At 46.9% G+C, this 18,139-nt stretch overlaps 6 protein-coding genes across 6 annotated transcripts; 3 read left to right on the forward strand and 3 right to left on the reverse strand.

The window, feature by feature from the left end:
• Positions 1-176: 176 nt before the first annotated feature.
• N7484_008146 (uncharacterized protein) lies at positions 177-1,400 on the forward strand (the record flags this gene model as incomplete). Its single annotated transcript, XM_057118533.1, has 1 exon — positions 177-1,400. The coding sequence occupies one exon, from the start codon at positions 177-179 to the stop codon at positions 1,398-1,400; it is 1,224 nt and encodes a 407-aa protein (XP_056971568.1).
• A 946-nt stretch (positions 1,401-2,346) lies between these two features.
• Positions 2,347-6,159, reverse strand: N7484_008147 (hybrid sensor histidine kinase/response regulator; the record flags this gene model as incomplete). Its single annotated transcript, XM_057118534.1, has 3 exons — positions 2,347-2,474; positions 2,520-6,067; positions 6,119-6,159. 3 exons carry the CDS (start codon positions 6,157-6,159, stop codon positions 2,347-2,349), a joined length of 3,717 nt encoding a protein of 1,238 aa, XP_056971569.1.
• A 586-nt stretch (positions 6,160-6,745) lies between these two features.
• On the forward strand, positions 6,746-7,306 carry N7484_008148 (uncharacterized protein; the record flags this gene model as incomplete). Its single annotated transcript, XM_057118535.1, has 1 exon — positions 6,746-7,306. The coding sequence occupies one exon, from the start codon at positions 6,746-6,748 to the stop codon at positions 7,304-7,306; it is 561 nt and encodes a 186-aa protein (XP_056971570.1).
• A 2,104-nt stretch (positions 7,307-9,410) lies between these two features.
• On the reverse strand, positions 9,411-10,644 carry N7484_008149 (uncharacterized protein; the record flags this gene model as incomplete). The annotated part of the gene is made up of 5 exons (XM_057118536.1): positions 9,411-9,522; positions 9,584-9,619; positions 9,674-9,826; positions 9,872-10,376; positions 10,443-10,644. The coding sequence occupies 5 exons, from the start codon at positions 10,642-10,644 to the stop codon at positions 9,411-9,413; spliced, it is 1,008 nt and encodes a 335-aa protein (XP_056971571.1).
• Positions 10,645-15,466: 4,822 nt separating this feature from the next.
• On the forward strand, positions 15,467-16,210 carry N7484_008150 (aminoglycoside phosphotransferase family protein; the record flags this gene model as incomplete). Its single annotated transcript, XM_057118537.1, has 1 exon — positions 15,467-16,210. The coding sequence occupies one exon, from the start codon at positions 15,467-15,469 to the stop codon at positions 16,208-16,210; it is 744 nt and encodes a 247-aa protein (XP_056971572.1).
• Positions 16,211-16,467: 257 nt separating this feature from the next.
• On the reverse strand, positions 16,468-16,887 carry N7484_008151 (uncharacterized protein; the record flags this gene model as incomplete). The annotated part of the gene is made up of 1 exon (XM_057118538.1): positions 16,468-16,887. One exon carries the CDS (start codon positions 16,885-16,887, stop codon positions 16,468-16,470), a length of 420 nt encoding a protein of 139 aa, XP_056971573.1.
• Between the last annotated feature and the right edge of the window lie 1,252 nt (positions 16,888-18,139).

An 18,139-nucleotide genomic window follows, 5' to 3' on the forward strand; every position in this document is an offset into this window, starting at 1 on the left:
GCAATTCTGCACTTTGATTCCCCTCCAATTTCTCTCCTTCCCTTCTCCTGCCTATGCTCTTCCCCTTCTCTTAACCTCATTCCAAACCCAGACTTTTTTCTTAACCAGTGCCCCGTTTGATGATTTCTCCCAATAAACAAACTCAAAAGATCTTTGAACCTACCCCTCGGCGCAGGATGGCAAACGCCAATTTTCACTTGGAATGCTTTCGGCCTTGGAATCCTTCCCAAGAGAAAGGGCAGCGGAATCGTCTCGATACCTGTCGTTACCCGAGTCCTGTCTCCATCTCTGCTACGCCGTTTCCTTCCGATCCTACGGACCTCATTCCACAGAGCCAGAACAGTCATGCTCCCAGACCTGAGCGACATCCCCTTCCTGTGCGGCCACCGGTGGAGGTTTGTGTGGACGGCGGTCTCCAACCAAAAGCTCAAATCACTCAACATGAGACGGAGATACTGCGCCAAACACCATCTATTGATCCTGATACTGAGGTCTTTGACTGGGAGGGCTCCTCTCTACATTTGGACGGTCTATCAAGCTCTGACAATGTGGACCATACAATGCTTTCTGATCATACTATGCAGAATCCTGAGAATGAACCTCCCAGTTCTGAGTCAGGCGACCTAGATCTCGCTTTCACTCCCGATCCGCATTTTCAGGTTGGGATTCTTGGAAGCTCTATCCAGACCGGAGCTTTCTCAAACTTTGCAACAATCGACCCAGCAATTCTGGGGAGTAGCCATTCCCAGGATGCTGAGCAGGCCCAAGCAAAAGAAACAACCTCCGGTTTCACAACACTCCCAGACAGATTTGTGGCTGAACCACCTCGCATCTTCAATGAAGATGCTCCCTTTGAAGGCAGGCAACATACTTTGAAAAGGACGCTGAAACTTGGCCGGCAACCTTCCAAAATCAGCAAAGTTTCAGTGGTCGTTGAAAATCGCGACAGGAACCGGGCTGGTCGTTCGACTCACGGACTTAGCCCCAAGAATGTGTCCATTTCTACTGTCCGTGCCCAATTCTCCGCCCTTCCGGTCGAAGACCGACTACAATTCTTGTCGTGGCTATTTGAAGGCGCCTTATCTCAGTGCCTCCAAATGCCCTCTGGCACAAATGACGCCTCAGCATCGACGTGTATTTCGAGACAGGATGAAATTTCGGAACCCTGGTCTGAACACTCAACCACGAGTGCCGGAATGGATGACGCGATATGCACTCGTCCCTCGAGAAAAGGATTAAAATGGTCTGCGGAAGAGGATCGGCTATTGGTGAAGCTCAGGGAGGAAGAAGAGCTTGCTTGGCCGGAAGTGACCAAGCGGTTTAGTCGAGTCTTTCCCGGAAGAAAGCAAGGCTCCCTACAAGTGTACTGGAGCACAAAGCTTAGCAAACAGAAAATATGATGGAAATGCCATTCGTTTGTTGATGTGGATCCGTAAATCCAAACGTCGCACGTCTTTACTGCCTGTATCGTAACTACAACGAACTCCTGATTGGACTCCGGCGTCCATATAACCAGATTTCGAGTGTTCATTGGAGAGACAACGCTTGACTTGATTCAATTGATACTATGATCAAGTCTTTTTCGGCTACTTTTCCGGCTACTTTTCGAACCAAAGGGGTAATTTGAAGCCTTCGAGAGAACCGACTGCAGATCATGAGTCTCTAGAAGAGACAAATTTACTTTCCTACCGAGGCCTGCTGCAAGTCTAGCCTACCTATTCTGCCATTGGTAGTCTAATATGCCTCGGTTTTCTGGAGACGTTTTCATTGTTTCCAGGGTGAGGGCTCCAGCATTTAAGTAGGATGTCGCCCATTTTCTGCAACCAGTTCATTTGGCAATTTTTTGCAAGTGCCATTTATCTTTGGCCAGCGTTCCCAGCCGTTTGATTGTTTTCACTTGACATGGATAAACGCAACGACGAAGGAAATTCTGGAGATGACTTTCCCGCCACATCCCAGCATCATGCGGGGAGCATGGCCCTGTCCAGGAAAGAGAGGGCAGAAGCAAGCACTCAACTTCTCCTAGCGAATCAGTTGGATTTAGTTGTAGATCCATCCTGCTGCAGATCACGTTCCTCTCAGCGATGAGCAGAAGAGCCGACAAGGTGCGACCATGGTATTTTAATCCTCGCTACCATAATTCAAATCGAATTTAATACCATCCTTCTATTTTGCACGAGAATGCCATAAACACACACGCGCGCGCACACGCACGCACAGAGTACTGTCAACAGTTGACACTTTCCAATATTGTACGTATACCTCGCCTTTGAATTGGTTTAGTGATGAATATATCGATTCCACTTGAAAAGGCCTCTTGTTGAGCATCAGCACTATCCAGTCCAGTCAACGCCGCAATGGTTGCCGGATGCCAGGGGGCGGGTTTGATGAAGCATTGTTAGACCAATATTCCCTTTCAAAACGGCGAATTTCCTGAGTGGCTTCAAAACCGTCCATGATGGGCATCGAAATGTCTTTCTTTGTTAGTCGTTTCTTAAAGAACAAACATATTTACATACCTGTGATAATTGCTCCAAATTTTCCCGGATGGGCCTGGTACGTCTTCACAGCCTCTAATCCATTACTTGCTGTCATAAAGCTCCAGCCTTCCTTCTTCACAAATGCGACAAGGAGTTTCAAGTTCACTTCGTTATCATCAACAAGTAATACTGACGGCTGGCTGTTGTCTGGCTGCTGTGTTACGGTATTCTCGGGTGGTGAAGACTCCTCTGAAGGCAAGGTATCGTTCTCAATTTGGCCTTTAGGGGCGGATTTGCAGTTTTCGTTGTCTCGGTTTGCGATCACCCCTGCCGTGGGTCGTTTGCTGATTTTCAATCTTTCATCTGGCGGGTCTCTTGGCCCAATATCAAGCGGTAGATATGAAGATTCTGGCAACTCAACCCAGCGAGTGGGTTCATTGGCACCCGCTTCAGACGCTTGGTCTTCTCGCCGATGCATACACATATCCAGTGCTTTCGCTAGTTTCCGCGGTCCACATGGCTGACTGATAAATTCAACAGCTGATTCCCGATTTCGACCCGTTGCACGCACAGACATGTTGTGTGCTGCTTCGGGAGACTGGCAGATGACAATCAAGGGCGATACACCACCTTGTTCTCCGTTGGTAAGCCGATCAGAATTGAGCAGCTCGTTGCCTTCGAAGTCCGGATTATCAAGCCCTGTTTGGACCATCAAGTAGAAATCAGAGGGGGTGTTTTCTCTACGTAGAAACGCCGAGTCAACTGTCACCGCCTTGACAGTCAAATGGAACCAGTCTCGACATAAACGCTCCAGGGACTTGTAGAGAGTGATATCCCGCTCTGTCTCAAGTGATGAACCGAATCCTATCAAGCACAAGGTCTTTCCTTGCGCCAGATTCCTTATTGAATTGTAACGTTCGCTTGAATGTGACGAAGAATCATCTGACGTGTTATCCGGCATAGGTACGAGGCTCAGAGGCACCTCGATTGATAGTTCTGTGCCGTAGTTTTTCTCGGAGGTGACATCAATAGAGCCCCCAAGAGAGACGAGTGCTTCGCGAACGATACTCAGTCCTAGGCCACTTCCAGGAGCGAGGGCATCCTCTTGTGAGAAAGGAGTGAATAAGTCGTTTCGCAGATAATTCACATCGATGCCCTTCCCAGTATCCTTGACTGTCAGAGTGACCAGATACTGACTAGTATGATCACCGGCGGGCTTCACAACAGTGCAGTCATCAGATTCCGAATGAGGTAGTGGAGATACCTTAAGTCCCACATATATAAAACCAGAAGGAGTGTACTTCAGAGCATTGCCAAAGACATTCATCAGAATGCGGCGCCAACAACCAGCTTTTGTCAGAACTGTCCACTCGGCGGCCTCTTGGATGTCAAAAATAACAGCCACTGGCTTTGGTGGTATAGAGGTTGAATTCGATGGTCCCACATCCCGAGAACGTGCCAAAGGGTCATTGTAGAAACTATGTCCGGCAAACATACTCTCCATCACCTCTTCGAGAACAGCGTCAAGCTGCACAGGGGCATGAGAGTTGTCACTGGTTCTGGGCGGATTCCTTTCGAGATTCGGCTTTGGTTGATCCGGCACATCGAGTTGCTTTCCACAGTATGCATGCTTCTTCTTGGCGGAATCATTCTTAAATTTATCGATGTAAGTGAAGTCAAGCACATGGTTGATTGTATCCAGTAGGGTCCGGCCGCAAGACTCAATTGTATGAACCATTCCCTGCTGAAGAGCGTTCATAGCTGTGTCGCATAATATGTTCGCAGTGCCCAAAATTCCATGCAGGGGACTTCGAAGCTCGTGTGAGATACTGCTAACCAACTTTGTCTTAGCCTTCTCTGCCATCTCAATGTCCAGGCGGTGAACCTCGGCCATGACACTGTTGCCAAAAGCACGAAGGTATGCGAGTTCACTCTCGGGAGTGAAGACTCGTTTTGGAGTGATGGTCCATACAAGAACGCCAGAGAACCACTTGGATTTGTGTGAGTCCCATAGAGGTAAGAAGATGATGCTTCTGGCGCCTATAAGGACCGTAATCAAATCATTAGCATCCTGCCTGTGATTTGGTCGTCGTCTTTTTCGTTTTGTTTTGGGACCCGAAGTCCTCCCTGAGTTGCGATAGGTTCCACTGCTGCTGGTGCTGTCATCGGAAAGCGAACCACTTTCGTTGTAATTGAAAATTTTCCCATGCGGGTACCGATTCAAGATGGCCCTCAGCAATGACTCGCGCATTGCGAAATCATGATTTGGCTTGAGATCATCAATACTGGAGGCTTTTGACGTTGATGAGCCCAATGTACGGCAAATTGTGGTATCGTCATTTTCGATGTTCGGGACAGGAAGCCTTCGGGTGCTTGGGGGAGTCTCTGATTCAGTGGTGCTACCGTCACTGCTTGATGTCGCGTCTCGTTCGTACGCCTCGCGCGCTTTGCGACTTCCGTCTTCAACAAGCCCGCCAAAAGACTCGATGCTGGCATCAAGAAAGGCAACACCTTCTACTTCGATAGATTCCCGGATCAAGTTTGCTGCGCGTGAAAATATGCTTGTCAAAGCAGCCGGGACCACATCATTCGGCACGTCGTGACCCGAAATAGTGGCTCTGAAGGATGTTTTATGTTGCTGCCTCCCGTCTTTCTTATTTCCTCGATCCTGATTCGGGTCTGAGAGAGTCTCAGTTGATGTAACTGTCGACGAGGGCATTGTCATCGTCACACCTGAACTGGTGCCATTGGGAAGATCTTTCGAAGAGGCACGAGGCTGCAAAGAGTCTGTTTCAAGTTCGCGGTAAGGAAGGTTCTGGTGTCCAGAGTAATCGTGTGCCTCCTGCAGATCCTGCTGGTGTTTGTTCAATTGGCCCTCCACGGTCTCGCCAGATTGCCCTGTCGCAGCGTCTTGCAAGTGCGCCTCATCCCATGAATTACGAAGCGTGGCCCTGCCTTCAACAAAGCTCCCCAGACCAACAATCATTCTTTCTGACTGGCGATTTCGGTGTTTCGATTGCGCCGTATCCAGGTATTCCATAATAGTAATTGCCATACCCTCCATGAACGTTAACAATGGCTTTTCGAGTCCCGACTTTCTTGGCTGTGTGTCCAAGACGCAGTATGATCCGATTGTGATTCCCCTGGGACTGATTATGGGTACCCCGGCATAGAACCGTGCCTCGGAAAATCTGTGGCTCAAACCGGAGTTTTGGAAGCATTCATTGTTCCTCACGTCCGGCATCACAAATGCGCTACCCCCAACAATAGCCGGATTGTCTGAAGGCTCTGAAAGAGGCAGGTTTGCAACGTCTTTACAAAGGCCCTTCTCCTTCGGCAAGACACAACATCCTAGCCATAAGCCGTCGTGATTATCCCGAGATGTGGTCCCAGTGGCCTCCGCAAGAACGTACTGGTGAGTGCGACCGAAGAGCGAAATCATTGCGCGTTTCGCATCTAGCTTGATAGCGCCCAGTTGGGCGAATGCTGTCAAGGCATGGTCTTGAGATGGCCGTGGAACGAAAATATTTTGACTGGCATCATCAAACGGAGCAAAAGGATAGACCGAGTGATCGCGCGGTAGATATCTTTTGCAGTCAGAATAAGTTGGCTGATAATCATTCTAGGTCAATACTTACTTGTAGAATTCGCGTTCTTTTGCAAGGTTGAACGGCTGCATACCAGCTGTTCGTCAATTAATCAAAGCAGTGATAATTGTAAAAAGGGAGGGGAAATAAGTGGCGGTCGGAGCCTGAGGTGGGGCGCAAATTGTGAGTAAATTTTAACTGGCCTAGACAAGGCGATATATTTCTCAATCGGGAACTAATAAAAATTTGCTTTAGATAAAGCATCAAAATCAGTTGTACCCATTATTGAAGACATTACTATTATACAAATGTTTTCATTCTTACAACTGAAGCCTATTAATAATATAAATAAATTTATATTAACTATACTCGTAGTGAATCGCTAGATCATGAATCAATCCTTAAGCATACGCAAAGTTCATGCGGGTCTTGGAAGGGAAACATGATTGCACCATTCAATCCAAGATCATTGATTGGCGGAAAACTTGATCATGTTGTGGCGCCACAAAAGTCTGTGATAACCCAAAAGTACCTTTCTTTACCGCCTACCTATAAGGGAATACCGCCCATCAATAGTAGTTTTTGAGTGGCGCATACGCTAATTGCCGGCAGAATATTAGTGCAACACTTTGGGTGTCACCAGACTTTTGCGGCGCCACTATAAGTAATCCAAGCAAGATGGAAACACTGGAGACTATTAACCCATTTACGTTAGCCCCATGGGAGGAACGAGTGCAGACCGACAATCATGAAGTTCCAGAGACACAGGCCGACGCAGGAGGACGCATGCAGATCGCGGTCAGTAGTTCGGCGCGGAACGAGCTGGTGGGGTTTGGAGTGGCGATTGAGAAGCAGCCACCTCGGTATCGAAAACTGAAACTGAAGACCCACTCCGTCACACTGAGCGCCAGAGCAGAGCAGAATGCATACTGCGCAGGACTAGCAGCAATGGCAAATGCATTGGACACGGTCCCGGGGCTGAAACAGTACAGATTCACACTGCTCACGAGCAACAAAGCGGCGGCTCTCACACTGAGGAACCCTCGACAACAGTCAGGCCAGGGACACATCTGCCAGATATACAAGCTGATCAGGAGACTACGGAGACACGGGAACGAGATCCGCATTCGGTGGGTCCCAAGCAGCGAAGACAATCAACTGCTGGGCCTGGCAAAAGAGCAGGCCAGGGCCGCGACCCAAGAAGACGCTACCCCGCAAACACGGAGTCCAAGAATGTAGTCAACAACACTGAATATAGCAAGGTCCCAAGCCGCCGCCAACAAAGGATTGCCAGAAAACGTAGGGAGACAGGTCAAACGAGTGGATGCAGCACTTCCAGGGAAACACACCCGGCAGCTGTATGATCGATTGTCTTGGAAAGAAGCAAGCGTGCTGGCCCAACTCCGGACTGGCATGGCAAGACTCAATGGATATCTCTACCGAATCAACGTCGCTGAGACGGATCAATGTGCATGTGGACAAGCAAGAGAGACCATGGACCACTTCATCTTTCGATGTCGGAAGTGGACCGCACACCGTACGGAAATGCTGCAATGTACCCACACTCACCGAAGCAACATATCCTTCCTGGGTGGAAAATCGCCTTCTGATGATCAGAACTGGACGCCCAATTACTTCCGAATGGATGGAGGGGTTGGAGGAAGCCTAAGAATATCATTATTTGTGCTGTAGTCGGGCTGGATAAGCGTTGCTTGTGTTCTACCAGTCAAGTCAACTGACAATGCGAAGAACGTATCCTTTGTAAAGAAGCCCTCTAAGAACATGTTTCGACTCACCTGAATAGGCATGGCCTTCCTTGCCTATGGCCCTGGTATCATTGTTCGATGAGTTAGGTCTGAGAATACTAGGGTCTACTCTTGGACCTTCAATCGGCCTGTTTGGAGCAGTAATGGCTGGAAACTCTTGTTCTAGGTAATTCATCATGCAGGGAAACAGATGTGCATTAAAAGCCGAAAATATGGACCCGAAGCTTATGACATGTGAGTGGTTTCAGAAACGGAGCACATTCTAAAAAGAGACGCAGACACAAAATCAAATGAACAAATAACAAAGGTCTGCCAAGTTCCCCGACACGCTGTAATCATGAAATTGGCGAGTGGTAAAGTGGATTGTCCAGCTCGTAATCTCATATTCCACGCCACGATGTATTTCAATCCTTTCCAAAATGCATCTTTCAGTTTTCAGCCCCTTTGTATCTTCTCCGCAGAAAGGAGAAAGACCCGTCAAGGTTGGTTGCACGACAACTTCTCTTTGAAGTTTACGAGCAATCTTCGCCAGGGGAGCTTCCTTTGAGTCAAGAAATTCCTGCATTTTGAGCATCTGGTCTATGCACGTCCAAAGAGCACAGCCGATTTCGGTGTCGAACGCGGTCTTTGGTGAGATTTCCACCATCGCTATGAATATTTCAGTCGGAGTGAACCAAAGTTCTGGTGGTCGGAATTTGCGCTCGCATTGCTGTAGAACAGGTGGGATGAAAGGCCAAAAGCCAGTACCTTCTGGATTCGGCCTCAACACTTTAGAAGACTTAGTATATGATGGACGATATTACTTAGTAGTAGTGAGGATCTTACAGAGGTAGAAGGGGGATAGAACCGTGGTATTTTTCACGACACTAAAGCCAGCTCCGGGGTCCATAGTCGATTGAAGCGAATTATTCGGGTTTGATTTTCTCGATTTTCAGGATCTGGAGAGAGCAGAGGCCTTGGAATATATAAATTTTACCAATAGCTTTCCTTTCAAAGCAGTACGTGTACAACATCTTATGTGTTGCCCCAATATATAGGATGGCTGGCGCTCTAACCTTCTATGTCTAGTTCTAGCTTTTGCGGCAAGCTCCGTCCTTATTGAGTATCCAGATGCCGCTTCTAGAGTAATTAGCCTAGACCTACTAAACAGGCACCTGGCCATTTCATGTCATTTGGCAGTTATCTAAGTAGTATAGAGATAGCATAGGTTGCGATGAGGATTTTCGACTTCATGAATTCATGAGGAGCACCAAATCTGCTGAGTGTTTCCTCAATTGCAACTCCAATTTTACATTACGTATACTCTCTTTGAAAACATAGGCTGGTAGGTTGGGGTCAAGAAAATGTGCAAGTGAACAAATTCAAGCAATGGTAACCGTCAGTGGCTAATATTCACGAGGGAAAAAGCGAAACCTTCCGGTTGATTACTTTGACTAATACAAGATGCTGCAAAAGAAACCGATCCCATGTTTCATTTCGGAGTGGTGATGTCAAGATTTGAAATACTGGTGCAAAAGTTTGGCTATCTTGAACAGGTATTACTTCTTGACACTTCCGAGTGATAAAAAACCAACAAACTAGCCCGTGATCTTCTTTATCATAATTGGTATAGCATTCCAGTCTGCTATCTCTTCTACCAAGGGGCCGTTGGTTCCACCCACAAAGTATCCCTGTCTAATTGAGAAACCACTTCCGTAAGTTAGCCCAATTATCACCATGCGTGCGAACTAGAAATATAAAATGGGCTTACAGGTAGTACGCAAGTTTGGTCGCTTCACGGGTATGACTAAGATAGCCTTGAGTTAGTCTTTTCGCAAGAGTTGAGAGCCTTGTCACTCACTTCATCGCTCCCACTAGATACAAGCCGCCAATAACTGCGTTGCGTCGAATTTTCTGGATAACCATGGGGTCCTGGAGCAGATAGTGGTGTTGGCCCGTTGTTGAACAGAGACTGTCATTGCTAAGTGTCACCCACGCTCTGTGCAAGTTGTCTCTGAAAATGAATTAGCTTTGAATTGGGTACCTCGCAAAGACTTACCCTGGTTGACCTTCTAGGGTAAAAACTTGCCATTCAATCAGGAAGCCATGCTGTAAATTGAATCTTCGGCTGTGAGATGGTTCATGGACGACATTGACACACCACACGTGTAGACCAGGGTTGAATGGACTGCAGGAGATGATTGTATCGTTAGGATCGAGGGCCTTGCGTGACCAAGCGTGATAGATTGATTGGCCTCGGATAACTTGATAAGGTCCTTTGGGGCACAAATCTTCATCCGTTAAGCTCGGTCCAGCTGGGTGAGGATTAGAAGGGATTTGTGGCTGGATACTGAAGCCTGGAGTATGATGCGTAGAGCCAAGAGAGCCAGTTATTTCGCCCTTCCGAACAAGTAGTATACCAGCAATGATCATCTGGCAGCATTTGGATTCCCGAAGAAACGGTATCTGTTTCGTAGCATTGCAAAGATTGTTGAGCATAGCACAGTCGACCATTGACGCGCACATTATGTACACCAGCTTTGAAGTCACCAGCTCTGAAATATCTGTTCTTGATTAGCTTTGAACTCAATGTCCAGAGTGCAAGGGTTGCAGGCCAGTTTTACAAGTACCAGAGGGCGGCCAATTGCCCTTGGGGCAGACTAAAGGACGAGTAATGTCGGTCCAGTTCTCAAGCAATGCGTTGCAAATCTCATTCGGGAGCAGCCTGAACCTGGATTCATAATAATCGCAAAACACTGAGTCGATAGGTGAGACCGGGTTCTGTTTTGGGTCTTGGCAAGCCTTTGGAACAAACTCGGCCTGGTTACTCATTGATGCTGTTTGAGTGTGAAGTCGCTCTTTTGAGTACAGGTCGGATGCCATTCCTTCCAGCTAGTCCTGGGGAAGGTGTTGATGATCTATATATCTGTTCGAATTGTACGCAGCTATGGCACCCTCGGCTCTAAGACGGCGTCGATGAGTCTACATCTGGATGAGTCAAATTACTGATTCAACTCTTTCCTGCGGACCTACGACGGTGCTCTCCCAGTTGGAATGATCAACAATGTTTGATTTGATCTGAGAACAATGCATAACGAGAAGAATTATGATTAGAATGCGTGTACAGCGTAAACAAATTACAAAGCTGTTTCAGACACGAGAGCCCTTGGTGAGAATCGTTGCCCATGCAATACGAAGCATGTTGTCCTTGTTGAACTTCTCTGTCGTCCCCAGCGACTCCCAAGGCACCAGTTCTTTTGCCCGACAAACTTTCATATGTAACAAAAAATGATCGCGTACACATTTCGGTCTCCCACGGAGCCACGATCCGCAGCGAATAACCCCACTAGATCCGTCATAGTATTTAACGAAAAACAGCAAATCCGGGCTGTCGACTGTATTGTGATTGTACATGATACCAAGGAACTCCTGAGTTCTTCCACTTGGGCCAATAACGCGATGTCCAACAAGGTTGGCTACGGAAGCAGATATCAGTTTAAAGGATCGCGAACTGAATCTGTGATGAAAAAGAAACTTACCTGAAGATCGGTTGTTTGGCCTCTCCCTGGCATATCGGGCAAGTGTCTCGATTTTTCAGAAGAAAATCTTCTCGCACGGGGAGGAGATGCTCCCCTCTTCCAAGTTAACAGTCTGGCCTCTAGGAGTAAACTTCCGAATGTGTGGAGGGATTGGAGGAAGCTTAAGAATCTCATTATTCGTGCTGTACTCGGGTTGAATAAGCGTTGCTTGTGTTTCGTCAGTTAAGTGACTGATAATGCGAAGAACGTATCCTCTGTAAAGGAGCCTTCTAAGAAAACTTTTCGACTGACCAGAATAGACGTGGCCGTCCTTATCTATTGCCCTTGTATTCTTGTTCAATAATGTAGGTCTGAGAATACTAGGTTCTTCTCTTGGGCCTTCAATCGGGCTGCACGGAGCAGCAGCGGCTGGTAACCCTGGTTCGAGATATTCGTATGGGCCTGGCTCCTCTGTTCCACCCCACAGGGAACCATCATCATCGTCGGAGGGAAAATAAGACTGTATCCAATTTGGAATGAGCGAGAAAGGTAGGCAGATCATGATGAACACTCAGGTAGGTGAAAGTGCTCTAAGTACTCTGATCAGGCAAGACTCTCGGATATAAGAGACACTCACCTCAACCAAGGACCTCAAGACCCAAGTACAAGTTTAATACACTTCAAAAATGGTAAGTGGCTACCTCCTACGCTAACAAATATTGAATCTAATATTTACGAGATTATCCCTCTCCACTTCCTTCTTTTTCCAACCGAATCAGCTTTAAAAATCTTGTTGCATTTGCGTATGGACTTCTCGCCTCAGGGGAAAGGTCTATCCCCCAAACACCTCAACAAAGACGCTAGCTTGGTTTTACACGCCTTACAGTCCCTAAAGGGCAGTCGAGACGATCAAAATTCCACCACAGAAGATGCAATTCTGTCTGCAACTGCAAAGTCATTAGTGCTGGATTTCAGCCGTTCCACCATTGAGAAGTTGTCAGTCATCACTTGGCATTTTGATTCATCGGGTGCGGTATCTGAAGGGTTGAGCTATTTTCTCAGGCGGCCGATTGATAATACAGTTTGGGAATCAATCCATCGATCGTACCAGACAATGACGAAGCAGAACGTCCCCTTTCGAGAGTTCAAGGCCTCACATGACTTTTTACTCTACCCTGCCCTAGTCTGAGGCTCGAATGGGAGTTTATAAGGCAGCCTTGAGAAATATCCGGACGGCTTGTATTGGCTAGAAAATGCGTATTTGGTACAATCTCAGAAGCTAAGAGACCAACTGTACGATCCGGACATTAGGCAATATCGGACAAATGTACTGTGATCACAAGGATTCTCGTTTGATTTTAATGCCTATAAATAACTTTGTTCCGCTGATATGGGCTTAGTCCTGTATGGGCTGAGTGCATTTATTAACAGACTTACCCCGCTCAGCTGAACGAATTGCCCGATGCGGTACCCGTTTAAACGGGTACCGCATCGGGTATAAAGCATTGTTTTGGTCCGCTTTCATCTTTCCTCCACATCAGAGCCATGGAAGCCACCGAAAGATTGTTCCCCTTCGAAGGAAGTGATGCGGAGTACATCAAATACCTGGAGTCTATGCTCTTGAGGGACAGAAATTCACGCCATCCATCTTCCTGTCCCAGCCGCCAAACTGCCCATCGGCCTGAACTGATTCCTAGGTCTGGTCAGTCGAACTTCATCAATTTATCTAAAACTTCTTTTTCACAGAAGCTTCGTGAGGGTAAGTCGTCGAAATCGCGTGAGAAGGTACCACAATGGGAGTTTGAATTGAAACGGTTTCTTTCATCCGTTCCACTGGCACAAAACTGGACCGCCGCCAGAGAAACAACGGGCTTTGCCACAGTGGAGAGAAACAGACTCGCGATTCAGATTATGCTTGGAAGGCCTGCAAGCTCTGTCCCTAGTCTCAGTTTTCAAGATCAAGAAGAACCATTACTTCTTCCTATGGACGAGAAGGACTTGATCACCAGAGGCTGTGATTACGGAAGATTTGTAATATGCTCTGCCGATGAGGGTAAATTTGCGGTACGGGTTGCTAAGTATCAGCAATTGATATTTGTGTGCTACTGTACGGTTCTCATATATGTGGGGAACTCGAAAGAGACAATTAATTGGATGATGCGGCGATTCATCAGTGATACAGACGACAAGAATCTCGAAAGGCATCGTTCGGGTTGCTTGTGGGTGAACCGATGTATAGCCGCGTTATTGGAGCAGAGATGGGGTTATAAAAGTTGGGAATTGTTTGTGCTATGTAAGTGTCTAAGACTGCCCGCGTGGACCTGGGGCTTTCTGACGGCGGTACAGTTGCGCAGTCTATACATCAGTATGGCCGGTTCGCAGACAACAAGAAAAGCTTTGAATATTTCACTAGGTCAATGGGCGACGGCGAGACAGCAATATTTGAAGACGGTTGGGCCCCTTACTGCATTCCTTGCATTGTCAAGCTCATAGCAGGTGACAAGATTGAGTAAGTTTACATTCTCGCTCTGCGGTGATATCCCTAACATTCAAAGGTTGTCAAAAATATGTGACTGCCTCGGCTATGACTTTGCAACGATATCTTGGATATACCGTGTATTTTTCATGCCATCTAATCCCTTCGGCTACATGTTTGAAGGGCCACACGCTGTCAATCCTCTTGACTATATGCGAACAAATCTTTGTGAGGCGAACATGAATTGAATCCAATCACGCTTGATGAGCTTTTGACGTATCTCCCGCAAGAAGGCAGTCAAACTCTGGAGTAAGTTCGAAGGGGCCTCTAGTGACGTTGTACCACCCAGGAACAATTTGATGCTGTCTGCGATCTTTGATCATTTGAGGCTGTCCCGATACTATTTGGATTGGAATAAAATATAAATCGGTCGGAGGATCAGGATCGATCAGCGTGTACGCGCAGTATCGCCACATTGTAAATCCTAGACCCTACTGGCACGTTAGCACATGAAAAGGCGATTACTCAAGTATGAGGACGTACAGAAAGTCCCAAAGCCCGCAGGAGTTGTTCAACATGGGATGCTATTCTGTTTCGAGAATAGATTCGGTTGCCTTTCTCATCCAACACGTAATCCGTTTGAAGCTGAGACTGGGCAATCCAGCCGGCCAAAGCCTTCCTATGCGCTTCTGCCTCGGCACTTAGAGGTGTAGGGGTTGTCATATTAGGTCGTGGTGGTTAAAAAATCATCAATCCGGGAATTCTGTTCAGGCATGGTGAGGTGAGCAAAATGCGATCGCACTCAGGTGCTTTTGGAATTTATTGATACTGACTATAATCCTGTTTTCTCTGCAGGGAAAATGCTCCGTTGATTCTCATACAGGTATCAAGGATATGCTGAGTCGCGAGGCATATTTGGGCCCAAATGCCCAACAGTGTTGCATTCCTCTGCTAAGTTGGCCCGCAGAATATCGTCACGTGTTTGGAGGGGCAACCGTCAGTCCACATGTGGCTATTTGTAAGACATCCCGCTAAAGTGGGGGGCTTGCCCAATTTACACCCGTAAGGCGACGACCAGCCCAGGACATCTTCCCTTGGATCAAATTTATGGGCTTTGTAGACCTATTTGTTACGAGTTCCAGATGAAACAAGACCTTCCTCTATACAAACCAACAAAGTTGTGGCTTTCGTACTTCTGAGAAGAGTGCACGCTAGAGAATGAGACGGATACAGCGAAACAGATTGGAGAGCCACGTTATGACCAAAATTCTTTAAGTTTATTATTTGGATACTGACCTTTAATCGCTCCGGGCATGTGATTTGGGCCCGTACTTACCTACTAAAAAGGGTAATTTTTGGGAAGCGAAGGGCCTTTTTTGCTAACGATGCGCCCGGCGAAGGAGAAAAGCGGGGACCGTTGCAGCCCAAGTCACATGATATTCACCCAAGTCGGATCTTTCAGGCACTTTTTGAACTTGGCACATCGCATGTTATACGAGGTGTGGCCATTCTCCGGATCATCATTTTCCCGGATGGTGTTTCCTCTGTCAGAGCTCCTATTTAAGCTCTCCGTCTGGCCGTCCTTGTTACACCACACAGATTTGCTCACTTTTCAAATTTCTGATATGCAACAGAAGACGCCGATACTCTATCATTCAAAATGAATGATACGAATGATCAACAAACCACCCTTCATTCATTGTGCGGTCGCACGGTTACCCGAGTCGGCAACAATCGAGTCGTAAAATCGGGCAATATCCGCTCCCACGAAGCCCCAACACTTCAGTTCATTGCGACAAACACGACAATCCCTGTACCAAAAGTCCATGATATTCAGTGGGAAGATGGTAAAGTCGTGGCTATTGTGATGGACTACATGCCTGGCAAGCGACTTGATGAAGCTTGGGATACCTTAGACTCCGATCAGAAGCACGCCATCGCCTCCGAGCTTCACTCCTATATAGATCAACTTCGAGACCTGAAGGGTGACTATATTGGAGCTATCGATCGTGGCAAAGTCGTGATTGGACAGATTGCATCAATTGAAGGCGGTCCGTTTGATTCCGAGAAGCAGTTCAACGAATTTATATTGGGAGACATTGTCAAGTCAGCACCAGATATACTGCGACATTATGCCAAATTTGCGCTTATGGATGACCATAAGATTGTTTTCACTCATGCCGATTTGTCACCGCGTAATATCCTCGTCGAAGGAGGCCGGGTCACAGCTATCCTTGACTGGGAATATGCAGGCTGGTATCCGGAACACTGGGAATATATTCAGGCGCTTCGGCAACTGAAGCCGATGCCCGACTGGCCAGAATATTTGTCACGTATTCTTCCACCGCGTTATGAGAGAGAATACATAGGCATGTCTTTTCTAGCTCGTCTTTTACGCCATTAGCCGGTATAACTACTATGGATTTCATGCAGACATTTAGGATAAGATCAATCAAGCAAGAAATCATGACTTTACTCTTGAATGTTCAAGGAAACTTTAAGCACAAAAAAAAATTCCCCATCCGTCCTTCGCAGAAAGTACCGCTGCTGTTTGATTGGATCAAAATACTAGACATTCAATGTAAGCAACGAAAGTCTGCTTGTATCTCCCGCGCCGCGTTACTTACCGGCAATGTGAAAATTTGAGTATGCACAACACCGTTACTCATCCTTGGCTTCCAAGCACACATCGGTCATTTGGTCAATGGCGGATGCTCGTTGAGACGCATTCAAGAACCCATTGTTCACCATACGGGTAAGGGCATCTGCCACCCAACTCTGGCAGTTCCAATCCGCGTCTGCGGGTCTGTTTTTCACTGGGGTTCTTGAAACGACTCCTCTAATAGAGATTTCACTGATTGAATCTCGGAGTTCCGCCACCGGGAATTTTCTGGCTAGCTTTCGGCTTTGTTCAGGGCGGTAATTATCGAGTGATTGGAATTCGAAAAACCCAGGTGCTCCCTCTATATGCATCGCACATGTAGATCCATTAGAAAACTCGAAAAAGAGAGCTGTGTGGCGATACTTGGTGAAGTCGAGTGGTTCACCAACAAAGACAAGGATGAAAACCTTGGTTGGCATTTTGGAGGGAGGAATGTTGCTTTCGAATCTGGAATTTGAAATTCGTATATTTATGTTGTTATTGGAAACAGATGCTGTTTAAATAAGACGTTGTGCTCTTCAGCTTTGGACGCTTTGTGAAATAACTTTACGCGCGCGGTAACGTATGGGAAGCAAGTGCGTCGTTGATATTTTGTAATTTGCTTAGTATATTTCATTGATCACTTTAGCGCCCGGTTTAAACCGTAAAATGACGAATACCAATTATTGGTCTTTGGTGATAGATATCTGCGCGTAACGCTCATGATCGAAATCCTTTTGGATCCACATGTGCGAATCAATTCTCATCTTGAAACTTCCAGACAAAGAGAGATTTCAGCGTGAGACTTAGTATCTCCAGCAGACTAAATGGAAGAAGAAGCTTCTGATATAGTCCAAAAATATGGTAACTGAACCGTTTCCTAGTAAAGTGCGCGCTGGATAATGATAGAAGCATGGCGGAACAGAAGGCGACTCATGTATCGCGCAGGGGAGGGCGGCGACATGGATTATATCTAGCTAATGAATAGACTCTATTGCATGTAGAGAGGAGTACACCGGAGCTGCAAATCGTCCGAGATACCTGGTGTGAAATGCACTTGATTCCGTCGTCCAGTGGGCGAGAGACCATTTTCGCCTAGGCTTTAGATGTAACGCGAGAGAGCGCCACAAACACAAACAGTAGAAATAAGTTAGGTTGATAGGTGAAATCCTCTCATGCGACTATAAGGAATGGACCAATCACGTCTTAGAAAATAGCGCCTTGTCCCATTTCATGTTACTACAGACGAATAGGCATAAGTGGCTTCAAGTTACATGAATATACTATTCTCCCAGCTAGCGCGCCTCCTCCGGCAACAAGGCGCCTATATATGATTATGCAGCTACCTGCACCCACTCATTTCACGTATGCTAGCCAGCCATTAGCAGTCGTGGCCCCGTCGACTTGGTCAGATAAACCGAGCGGCAAAAACGATCCAATAGGATTCCTGCCTCTATACTTTTCTAGGATCAGTCCGACAGCCGATGGTGGTCAAAGTCTAGCACCAGCAGATTGATCACATATGGGGCCTCCGGAACAGCAAAACACCTGATCATCCCCTGGCAGACAGCTATGAGCGAACTCATAACGGATTCGATGTTAGTGCCCCCGACGCGCCAAAAGTAACGCTTATACCAATGTCAGAAAAATAAGTGATAAAATCGCCTTCCTCCAAATCATGTTTTCTACAAG

This window comes from Penicillium longicatenatum (assembly GCF_028827895.1).
Source record: "Penicillium longicatenatum strain IBT 33135 chromosome Unknown contig_4_segment0_segment0, whole genome shotgun sequence".
Lineage (NCBI taxonomy): Eukaryota > Fungi > Ascomycota > Eurotiomycetes > Eurotiales > Aspergillaceae > Penicillium > Penicillium longicatenatum.